General features: G+C 38.4%; 1 protein-coding gene across 1 annotated transcript; it reads right to left on the bottom strand.

The window, feature by feature from the left end:
* Window positions 1-158: 158 nt before the first annotated feature.
* Window positions 159-4,068, bottom strand: LOC104424434 (sec-independent protein translocase protein TATB, chloroplastic). Its single transcript, XM_010036859.3, has 6 exons — window positions 3,690-4,068; window positions 3,476-3,597; window positions 1,829-1,888; window positions 1,597-1,747; window positions 557-691; window positions 159-479 (listed from the first exon to the last, which is right to left on the bottom strand). The coding sequence occupies exons 1-6, from the start codon at window positions 3,925-3,927 to the stop codon at window positions 424-426; spliced, it is 762 nt and encodes a 253-aa protein (XP_010035161.2). The 5' UTR covers window positions 3,928-4,068; the 3' UTR covers window positions 159-423.
* Window positions 4,069-12,464: the final 8,396 nt, after the last annotated feature.

Here is a 12,464-nt window from a genome sequence, read left to right as displayed (position 1 = left end):
TAGAATCCCATGCACGGATTTGTGGTCTGTGAGCTTTAAAGTCAGTACATACCATCAGGCCGATGAATTTGAAACTTGAATGAAATGCCAAATGGAGCTGCACAAGAAAACTCAGAACAGTATATACAACACCAACATAGGATGGAGACTCTTCGAGATATAAAAGCTGCTTTGCCTCTACAATTTGCACCGTGCTAATCGATAACCTTACAATATCTCAATCCCTCGAGACCTGGGATAGTCCCAAGAACAAAATTCCCCACTCGCATTCCCTTATGAGCACTTGTTGGTATCAACAGACTGCTGCCTAGCACTCTAAAACAATGAGCTAAGAAAAACTTCTTTATCGCCAGACCCTAGGTTTCTTTCTGGCTTTCCGCCGTCTTGCCTCAACCTTCACAAAAAGTGGAGTTTCACATATCTTCATGTTCCATTCTCAGCCTTTGAGGGGGGAGGTACAGAAGTTATGGTTTGTTCTACTGCAGTAACATAATCAAATCCTGTCAAAATTGAGAGATGGCGAGAGACAGAGACCGAGACAGAGTGAGAGACTTACGCTGAGGTTCGGGTTTGCTTTCTTCTGAAGACATTGTCTGGCCCTGCTGCTGGGCAGCGGATGCTTTCAATTGCTCTTCTGTAATCTTCAAGTATTCTTCACTTGAGTATGCTCTGGTGGGGGAAGGAGCACCATCTGCAATTTGGGCTAATTATACAGCAATTGTCATATAAAATTTGGAGTACATTTGAATAAACATTATGACTAAAGAACCTGAATCTGCAGGGCATGAACGATGCTTCCTAATTATGGTTTTCCAATCCGTACAAAGCAAAATGCATCATATCCAATAGGGGTCTAAGACCAAAATGCAAGATTCAGGCTATTTACTATTGCTGAAATCAAGTTCTGTTTACTTGATCGATCTCAATTGTCCAAAGTCCGTTGAAGTCCGTACACATCGCGTTACTTAATAGGCACAAAATTCTAATTGTACAGTCCATGGAGCAGCTTTATTCAGTCTCATGCTTCACTAATGATCATATCACTACTAATATCCCTTTCCATCATTTTTTGTGTACTTGCTCGGTTCAAGAACCTCTATTGTCATCAAATATGTTGGATACAGTCTTATAAATAGAACCAACAGTCATCCAAATATTGAAATGCTGATAAATCCAATATATGCAAGCCTGATGCAGTTTCGGCTAAATTTTTTCTGCCAAGCCTCTCAACATAGAAGTCTAATCGAACAATGTACTTGAAAACAGTTATAAAGAGTCAAAACTGCTTTCAAATGTGAAATTTTAATTACTATTACATGGCTCCAAATAATACAGACTAGATGCTAAAGACTCCTTTTTTTGTTAGATCTCCCTTGTGCATATTTTTTTTTTTTTTTTGGGTAAAGACCCTTGTGCATATTTTTATCCTCACATTACCCTAAGTTGACATCAAAGAATTTCTTGAAACCCCATAACTGAGCAAGTAACAAATAAAAATAACAGCAAGCACCACACAGGTCCTTCGAGACACGGTTCGCTCTTATAATCATAATTATGAGATGAAGACTGCAGATGTTGGAAATACTTATGACTCACTAAGGTCAACCACAGTCTCCTGCTCCTTCCCACGGTCGACCGTAGGAGGAGATGAAGCGCTTGTCCTGCTTGAATTGTTCATGTTTTGCTCTGAAATTTCGTCAAGACCAATCTCCTTTTCGAGTGTGCTCTTGAATTCCCTTGAGACTTCCTACATAGGGGAAACATTAAAGTGTCCACCATCATTACTATGAAAACAATAGTTAAATTAACACTTTGACAGTTTGCCCACCTGAAGCTCCCTAATGGTGGGTTGAAATGCTCGCAAAGTCTTCCCTAAATTTCGTGCTACCTGCATTTAGGTCTCTTAGCTAAGATTATTAAATAGAAAAGAAGATGAATAAACATTCATTATGAGTCAACAGATTTTCTGAAAACCAAAAGAACTGCTTAATCTCTTTCCAATGTGCTACAATGTCACCTCAGCTCTCACAATAGCAAAAATTACCAAAACTGAGCATAAAAAATAACCTGTAGGAAAGAGGTGAAACAAATACAATTGCACAAGTTAGAAGATAATACAATTTTTTCACTAGGCCTACAGCACCATGGCACCAAAATGCAGTTTGTTCATGTAAACATTGAAAAATCTGGTGTCATAACTATTGGCTTCTCTAGCACCTAACATATATAGTTCTAAAAGAAAAACAGGTTAGCATAGAAAAAGGAAATGTAGCAATTTTTGATAAACTAACTCTTCTCCTAATATGTCTCATCAATTTTTTGAAAATCTAACAATCCTCATAAAGTATGCTTAACAAGTACTTCTAAGGCACTCATTCTATAACCTAAGAAAAAATAACAGAACAATTACAGGTGGAGGGATTTAACCAAGATATCAAATTAAATCACACATGATATATCCGTGACACAAGACAGGATTAATGTGATTTTACCCTATGGAATACTGAGAGCATTATTAGATGCTTCACAGTACGGCAGAAGTTTCCTAGACTAAGAATATGGAAAGCACCACGATGCTCAATCAGATGTTGTCCCTTTAATTGATAGTTTGAACATGAAATCGGGGCGATATGACTATATCAACCAGAAGCTGAACTTTCAGCATTGCCCACACATCTAGAAGATCTACTCTTTTTATCTGGTGTCTCATAAATGCATCACTGATTCTATTATTTTTCCTCCAAAGTTGCCCAGTTACCCTAAACACATTGCATCACACTGCAGTACAACTTTGTTCCTCACATTTTTTATTTATTAAGTACACAAATTCTTAAGTTGACTGCTAGGTACCAGAAAGAAAAGTTTTGCTTGCAGAATTACATCACCTGAAAACCTCCCTCTCCAAATACAATATCAGGCGAATGGATTCTTGCAAGATAATAATGTCCCAAGTATGCAAAGTTCACCAAGGCAATCCTAAGCCTTGTTTTTTAAGGAGAAATGGATGGGTTATTGCCATTATACTAATGTAAGTAAACTCATATTGAAACAGACATCAGTAGTCACTGGAGCTCAACATGGATGAACATAACCCTAGGACAACCGTTCTTGATCCTATAACGCTTCAGTGGTATTCAAGACTTGGTAATAATTTAATTGCATGCCATTAAACAACAAAAGCATACCAAAGTTGTTGATTATTTTCAGCATTCAAAAAGTTGGATTTCGTTTCTTCCCTTTCAACTTCCTAAGGACCTAGCAGGTCTGAGAAAAGACCAACTCGATCATCAATCTGAATTAGTACAATTCGACAAAGTAATTCCAGTCTGATATTTGCCAACAAACCTAGAAATTTTGCCTTCTAAAAACTCCTCAAGCTACAACAAAAAGAATCATCCAACTTAGAAATTTCAAAGAAAGTGAGACTACAATCACTGCAAATTACAATTAAAGTTGTATTTTTAGTTCAACTAACCTCAGCGAGACCTTTGGGACCGAAAACCAAAAGAGCTACAACCCCAATAACCAAAGCTTCAGGAGCTCCAACTCCGAACAGAGACGCGTACACAACCATGCCCTTACTCCTGCTCCTCCCACCTGCAATCCCCGTTAATTCAAGAATTCTGAATGAACCCACCTCATATTTTTCGGCCATAAACTCAGAGCGAAAAGGGACAGAATCGAAGCACCCATTCTTAAAGATTTAGGCCGCAGCGAAATGCCAAGATGCTTCAGCCCATTCCACGGCGAGAACTTGCGCAGATTCAGAGGCGAAAACAATATGGAGCCACCGAATTTGGAAGCGCCGGGGCATGAGACAGCAGACGAAGAAGAAGAAGACGATAAGGTACAAAGGGTTGGTCTCGAGCAATTAGAGGACGAGCAGAAAATGGCTGCTGGAGCTGGCATTGGCGATGCCACGACCATGATTCCCTGCCTCGTCGAGATGAATATTTCAGTGGCGCCACTAACTTTGAAGGTTCTTGATTCGAGTTGCGGACATGGGCGTTATCTCGTGATGACTGAAGAGGATGATTGCATTCAATTCACTTGGCTATTATCCTCGCGAAGGAAGAACTGCACAGATTCATTGATCATCGTTCTCTCCCGTTCGCTCTCTGTTTGTCGGCCCAAACATCGAACGTGGGCTGCTGCGGCCGAAAATTTTGTCGGAGCACGATCGTGCGTGTTGAGCCCAATCAGCATTACTAAGCTGGACCAAAAGAGTTCATCTAGGGCCGGCAGGATTATTTTTAACTTCTACTTGCGTCTCTCCCTTCAAAATTTTGAAAATGAGGGGAAAAAAACATTTGTTTTAAAATTTCAGAAAATCTTGAAAAGAAATCATGTAAAACCCTGCCGATCAATTTTTGAATATTAAGTGTTTAAAAAAAGAGTCGAAGTATAAGTGAGCCATTCGAAATTTACAAAACGGTCAAAAGTTGAAAATAAGAATCACCTCTAGATGGCTTCACTTGAAATTCTTCTTTGACCGGAGTCTGCATTGGTCAATTGTTTCTATAGAAATTCTTCTTTGGTGTCACGTAGAGATTTTTAATGTATCGATTGTTGCTCATGTATCACATGCCATCGAAGAAAAATTTCTAAAGAGAGCATTAATAGAGGCACATCACAAGTTTCTCATACTAAGAATGTGGAACCACCACAGTATTCGGTTGAATGCTGTCCATTGACGCGATCGTTTAAACATGAAATTGGGGGTGATATGGTCATCATCAGCTAGAAATTTTTTTAGGATTGCCCATGCATTTAGAAAATCAACTATTTTTTATTTGGTGAATGACTGACTCTACTGTAACTTCCTCCATAGTTACCCAATTTCCCAAGTCACTCGAATTCTTAAGACGGCTGTAATGTATAGGAAAGAAAAGCCTTGCTTGCAGAGCTATCATCGACACTGTTATTTTTGTGATTGTGGCATTGTGCCCATTACAAACCAAAGGTTTTCTTTTTTAACTTATCAAACACAATGCCCAACGCATGCACATCACGCGTTTTGCAACGGCTTGCAAGCTCACCTTCGACAAGTTCGAATATATTTTTCTCTTTTGCTTCATGGATCATACATGAACGACACAGTTTGAGGATGAGATGTCCCTCGATGACAGGAAATTGGTGATTTCTAGTCTAGTTTCTGGCCATTGCGTTTCTGTTCTTCACGCTTTGATACACATTACGATCCATAAAGAGGAGGCACATGGGAGTCTAAATCACGGACGCTCCGAGTTTTAAGCAGTTACTTCAGCACTTTTGCATGCATGAGAGGGACACTATAAATTCAATACTCGCTTAATGTACTTTTCACGTTCTTTTTTCTCATTGGGTAGTTTCTTTTCAACGACTGATCAAAAAAGGCTAGGACCCTCCAGAACAATAGGATCCACAAAAAATACCGCCTGTGTCAAAAAAAAAAATGAAAAAAATGATGTTGTTGTGCAATGTGGAGATGGCAACATATGCAGCATCAATTCAAAGTATCACAAGATGGTCGTCCATCAAGCGCATGGAAAGCGCAACGCTTCATTTTTGAAAGCTACATTTGAAAAAAAAAAACTGTAATGAGAAATTTGTTAAGATCAGCTAATTTTGCCTTAAATGACTCGAGCACATCAAGACTTCTGCCATTCCACCTGACATTCTAAATCCACCAAAACCACACGCAACCACAATACACAAAGTCAGCACAACAGAATTTTCTCTTGTTCTTTTTGCCCAGGGCCGCGACATCTCCCAAACAAATTTTTTACCAATTCAATTTTTCACTTCAATTTTCTAATCTAATGAATCATTTCATTTCCCAATCGCTTTATTAAGCCCACCTATAGCATGGATTTGCCCAACTAGTCTATTGAGATCGGTGTTTCCTCACTCACGAGCGTGTCCATTTTAATTTAAAACTATGTAAGCATATGTTGATTGTTGGTAAATCTAGCTTTACAAAAACAATGGAGCATCAACCAAAGAATGATGTCATGAAAAACATCTTGAAGAGGAGATTTGGAAAACTTTGGTTTGTGATCAAGCTCCAAGCAAAAATAACTCTAAAAAACGAAAAAGAAAAATTTAGGATGGTATTATTCCCCCAGAAAAGATAAAACTCATCTTGGCCACTGGCGAAGACCTGAAATTGACTATGGCACTAGGAGTCATGCTTTCAGCAATTAAATTATGAGATTTTTAATTGTTTGGATGATAAGCAAATGAGGGAGAGGTAGCCTAGATCTTTTTTACGTTTTTAGCAACATACGAGAGTTTTCTGTAAGCAAAGAAAGTGAACTATGTTATATGAATCGGTATTGTCTTAAGGTAATTAAAAGAATCAAGGGAGAGCGATTCTAAGTTTTTTTTTATAGATTCCGTCTGAAACCCGTTCAAATTTTTTTATTTTTCCATATTGTACCATTACAAATTTTACTTGCAAAAAATGTATATTTGCTCTAATCTGTAAACTTCAACCTCCACTAAATTTTTGGAAGTACAAGCCTGACTCCATGAGAATATGAAAAGACCAACGAGTGACACCAAAGAAAGCCCAAATTGTGAAACTTTTTCAAGTGTTTTCAAGAAAAGATCAAACCTGAAAAGTTCGGTATCTGAAATTGGAATGCATTCTTGCAATTTTCCCTTTTATTATTCTCAACAGGTCAAAGATTTTTCAAATGATACGACAAAGGTGCTCGAACTAGTTAGAGAACTTGATCATAAAATATAAATCTCAGACAATCAAAATGCACAGATCCGAACCGTGTCAGAGGATGGAATCGAACAAACGCCGAAACTTTGAAAGACTACACTTGTTCTTAACCCAAAAGAAATAATAGAAAATTCCGAGTCGGTGAATTTTCTTCCTTCGGGAGCCGACTGGTGCATGTGTTCATGGGCCTTTTTGCACTAAAGACCATCCCTACGTAGCGGCGGAAAGGCCCCAAGTGCGCGAAGGAAGATCTCATGCCAAAATCTGGTTAGCATACATATACATATATATATATATATATATATATATATATATATATATATATATATTGTGGTTAATGTATTCATTCCCATACCTACTTGGAAACATGTAGTGTGCTGGGTTGCGCTTTTGCATGTGGGACAGATCGCCGCCCCCGATCCGCCACCGCGTTGGGAGGGCCGTTTCGTGATGCGCCTCCCGGTGGGCCAAACCCTGAAATTAATTTCCCAACTTCCCCCATCTCCCTGTCCCCCCACCAAAATCCTAATTATTTACGATTTTTAGTTTTATCTATCTATGCGCCGTGTAAAAAGACTAATTTCCACTTGCAATGTTTTCGAGGTTATACTTACGCGCGTGATAAAAAATAATAATAATAATAATTACGTCGTATCACATAACAAATATTACGCTTTCGCTTGATTAAGCCCATTTGAGAGAACGGCTTGGGGATGTTGAACATTCGACCTGCCATAGACGAATAAATCACCGATATCAGAAATACCCCACTAATCTCTTAAATCGAAGAAAACGTGAGTCGAATATGGGAAGGTCTACGCGCAATAATGACCCTAATTCCCTAGAAAACGTTTGACTTAAAGTCAAATTTTTTCCTGAATTTTTTCTGTAGAAAACAAAATCACCAACTCTCACCCTAACTCTACATCTATTATGTATCCAAAAATCGCCACTATTTCTTTCGATATTTATTAATATCAGAAGGCTATTGTTGTTCCATAAAAAAGGTCGGGGTTTTAATAAAAATGCAGATTTTAATATTAAATTTTTAACTAAGCCTAAGGTTGATAATTCTATAAAAAAAAAAAATTAGTGATGATTTTTCTACAAGACGCAAATTTTGAGACTATGACGAAAGTTGAGTATTTTTTTTATAGATAAAAGAAGAGTTTGGGATAAAATTGGGGTCAAATTTAAAATTGAGGATTTTTAAAAAGAAATTAAGCCTCCAATTATGTGATTATCAAACTCGTGTGGCCCGCATAGTTCACAACACGAGTCCACTTCTCGATCCTCGAGTCAATCCCGTGGGGGGTGAGAGTAGGTGGCAATGAGTAATCTTTTTTAGATAGAAAGGTTAAAAAAGGCATTGAGATAAGATTACAAAGCTGATGACACCTTTTTATGGATATCGGATGAAGGAAAAAGTCGACCCATTTCCTATGCACCTTTTTAACACAAGCTTTTCGAGCTTCTTTATTGTTTTTTTTCCTTTGCTTTTTTTTTTGGGTCTTTTTCTTTTTAACGGAGGGGTTAGATCTTATTAAAGTCGCTTAGAATGATTCGGAGCTGTACCTCAATATCTAGCTTAGGAGGGACTCCCATGAAAAGTGAAAAAAGAATCATAGGACCCCCCAAAAAAAGAAAGAGGAAAAAAAAAAAAGAAATTGGGCAAAGGTTAGTCTGAAAAGGGCCTTTTAGGTCACCCACACGGACTCTAAGGTCGCGAAAAGAAAGGGCCGGAAAGGGAGATGATTGAGGAATCCCAGACCAAGCGAGGGGGGTGATGGTGGGGACAATATCTTTTTGGGAATAAAAAGTATTTTTGCCATGATGACATATTTAATCCTGAATCACTATCGAGATTTTTACTAATGAGTACCATCCAACACTTATTCTATATATATATTACTGTGAAATAATTAACTATTTGAGATACTTATTGCACATGACACGAGACCGTTTAATGCATTGGTTAAATTAGAAAATTTCTTTAATTATTTACTTAATAAGGACCACTAGATTATTAGTTGATAAAATAAAATTTTAATATTATTATAATCATAGTTTGTTAAAAAAATTCCATAAATAATATTAGTCATTGTGCACATGTGAGAAGGGTTAAATTGAAAATCGCTGTATACTAGCAGATGAATAGTTCAAGTAATAAGCGTTATGATGAAATGTGCATTTTGGATACTCATGAGAAAAACCAAACAAGGGAGCTTGTAATTTTCACCAAATTAATTTTCCATGTGATAAAAATTACAGGATTTTCTTTAAAATGTAATGTTCTTTTAAAGGAAAATTATGAATGTCATCCTCAAATTTTGCACTTCATATCAAATGCCTTTTTCACATATCAAAACCTACCGATATGATTCTTGCTGCGTTTTGCATTGGATTCCAAGTTGCATCTTTCATCTAGACATAACTTACCAAGTTGTCATTTTAGTTCTCAAATTACATCACCTTTCTGAGTTAAAATCTGGGTGGACATGTGTAAGGATACGGGGACTATCACTATGTAATATTGTTCGGTTTAGGCCTTTCGTCCCCACGGCTTTAAAATGCATTACATATTGTAAAGAATCCAAGTTTTATCAACTAGATCATGACTCTCCCTTAAGTGGCGTGAGACAAGAGACATGCATTTAGTCTCGCCTATGTATTGTTGAGGCATTACACTAAATCATCCCTCTATATTTCCCCACCCCACATGCTGTTATACTGTTGAGACGTTGCACTAAATCGTCCCTCTGTACTTCCTAGCCCCACACGTTGTTGAGAGTCGGCTTCTAATACCACTTGTAAGGACCCGGGGGTTATCACTGTATAATATTGTTCGCTTTGGGCTTTTCGGTCCTCACCATTTTAAACACATTACACAGTAGAAATGGCCTTCGGTCCTCACGGTTTTAGACGCATTACACAGAGTAGATGGCCCGAGACTTAGCAACTAGCTCAGGACTCCCTCAGGTGATGTGGGACAAGAGACATGCGCTAAGTCTTGCCTACGTATTACCGAGGTGTTGCATTAGATCGTCCCTTTGTATTTCCTAGGTCTGGGTCATCACATTCTCCACCCTCTAAGGCGCCATGGCCCCACACGCTGTTGAGAGTCAACTTTGATACCAAGATCCAGGGCTATCATTGTGTAATATTATTCGTTTTGGGCCTTTAATCCTTGTGGCTTAAAAATGTGTTACACAGAGTAGATAACTCAAACCTTATTAACTAACCCAAGACTACCCCTTAAGTGATGTGGGACAAAAGACATGTGCTTAGTCTCGTCCACATATGCATTAGACCGTCCCTCCATACTTTTTGAGTTTCGATCATCATGGCATGAGCACAAAATTGGTTTTGTGAGGATGGGATATGATGTGGAGAACAAAATTGATAATGGGTTTTGTAATTACCAATAAAGATACTTGTGAGCATGAGCCTAACAATGAAGTTTCAATTAGACACTCAAACTATAGTACAAGATTATGTTTTAGATCCTCCAAGCAAATAAATTATAATTGTAACCGCACCCGGTGCAATTTCCTTTTTTATCTCTTGTTTTCTAGGATAAAAGTGGGGGTGGGTGATAATGAGGAAAAGAATAGAGATATTCTGAGAGAGAGAGAGAGAGAGAGAGAGAGAGAGAGGGAGAGAGGAGGGGGTGTCACTATCTTGCGCACGAGGAGAGATGCACGAAAAGTGGATCTGCACACGTGCACTCCTTTGACAAAAATTAAAAAAAGTTCCTCCTTCTTGCTCAAGGGACGACTAATCCCCCCTCTCCACCCATATAATATCGCCAAAAGCTGGAATTTCCCTGGACCGTTTTGCCCTCGCGTTTTGGCTTGAATTGCGGGACCTTGTGCGATGGAATCTTTTTCTCTGTTCGGGGTTTTGCTTTCGGGGAAAGCTACCTTCTTATTTTATTTTATTTATTTATTTATTTATATATGCTGTTGCGTGAGATAGTTGCCAAGATTAATCGATTATCATATCAAATCAATATTCTTACAGCTAAGTTCATCCTATGCTCAATAAAATAAGTAATAACATAAGAACGGCACGAGGGAGGGTGGTACGCTATCAATAGATTGTGTACGATATGCATATTAAAAAGAAATCTAAGAAAAAAAGTATCATCTATTTTTTTTCTTCAATTTCTTCACATGATTGTATTTAAGAAAGAGATGTGCTTCGTGCAGGTTCGATTTCCTCTTTTTTTTTTTTTTTCTTTTGGTCAAAAATGAGAAAATGTCATTTAAGTTTCGATAATAAAGAATCGAATTTGATAGAGAAGCCAATTAAAATTAGCTGGAAATTCCTTCATGCAGCCAAATAAAGACAAAACGCATAATTTGCACAATATTCAGCACATTTATAGCCTTCTCAAAATTGACGAATTTGGATGCTCCAGTCTTCATCCAATAAATGATAGATTTTTGCAATCAGGTGATTCGGTTAGTACGTACAACTCCTGATCATCATAGACTTATTGATCGATGATTCAATCAAGTTTAATCCTTAATCCAACTCAATTTACAAAAGGAACAAGCGCGATATTCACTAGTACAACTGGTGCATCGTCCACTTTCAAGTTTTCATTTTGCCTTGTTAATTAGATATGGATTCCTCTAAAGATTGCTCTTTGCCCTCGAAGACAAAGCATAGTTAAGTCAAGATGCAGTTTTTTCGATCTCACGAGTTTAGGATTAACATTTTGATCAAACTTATACCGAACCGTAGCATAAGGTTGAATTCGTAAGAAAACCTTTCGTCCACTTGCGGTCTCAATGCATTCGATCTGCGCCGGGTACGCCGCATCGAAAGTCGCCTCACCGATCTGATGGAAGGTGGAAATCAATATGTTAGGTCGCCTCGAAGGAATCGCATCTATGGCGACCTCACATCCCATGAACCTCAAGAAAGGCCATTCCACGAGATGCCATCAATGCCGCGACCGTTGCTGGCCCATGGGGGGCTCGCCCAGTCGGCCAGGCCAGCACGGACGCGGTCACGGGAGTCGCATGTCTTAGGTGTAGGCCTCAGTAAATATACGTTCCCCTCCCTGGACGCCTCGGTAATTAGGGGCGCAGCCGAGGGGCAATCCGGTCAATTCGACCGGGGGCCATCGCTCTCTCTCTCTCAAATCATTGGTGGGGCGCATTGAATAAGAAGAGTCGAGTTGAATGAATCCCCCTCCCCACGGGAGCCGAACAAAGGCCAAAAATTATGCGCAAATCTTTGTTACTCCATTGGGCGTTTGACCTTTAAAAAGAGATAATCATTTCTAAATCACTGGCAAATAATTAAGTCAGTCAGCAAAAAAGTAAATGAAATAAAAATCACACCAGCTGGCCGGTGTCCAACTCTTATCCTCAAGTGGGGTTCTCTTCTTCTTTTTTCTCTTTTTAAATTATTTTCCGCTTAATGAAATGGAGAAAAACCAAGAAGATTGCATTATTCTGTGACCCCTTGGATGGTTAGGGGAAATGAATAAAATAATTCGCCCCCATCTGTCCCACTACCCTATTTCTTTATTGCAAAGTAGACGGCCCTTTTGTTCTTATCAACAGCCGGGCTCCATCCTTTGTATCTCGTCGTATTTTATTACGCGTAGGAAACTTTCCAACTGCTGTCTCCACAGAGTAATGAGAAGAAAAATGGAAAAGAAATTATATATATATATATGTACATTATTATTAAATGCGGTCACATGTTTTATCTGAGAATTAATGATTTG

The sequence above is a fragment of the Eucalyptus grandis genome, chromosome 11 (genome assembly GCF_016545825.1).
Source record: "Eucalyptus grandis isolate ANBG69807.140 chromosome 11, ASM1654582v1, whole genome shotgun sequence".
Classification (NCBI taxonomy): domain Eukaryota; kingdom Viridiplantae; phylum Streptophyta; class Magnoliopsida; order Myrtales; family Myrtaceae; genus Eucalyptus; species Eucalyptus grandis.
The sequence above is the reverse complement of the archived record's forward strand: the minus strand, read 5'-3'. Positions and strand labels throughout refer to the sequence as shown.

Coding starts and splice junctions, on each gene's coding strand:
- LOC104424434 (XM_010036859.3), bottom strand. CDS start 3,927: ATGGTCGTGGCATCGCCAATGCCAGCTCCAGCAGCCATTTTCTGCTCG. Junction 1,889..3,475: donor GTCCCAAAGGTCTCGCTGAG/GTTAGTTGAACT, acceptor ACCTAAATGCAG/GTAGCACGAAATTTAGGGAA. Junction 480..556: donor AAGCAAACCCGAACCTCAGC/GTAAGTCTCTCA, acceptor ATGTTACTGCAG/TAGAACAAACCATAACTTCT.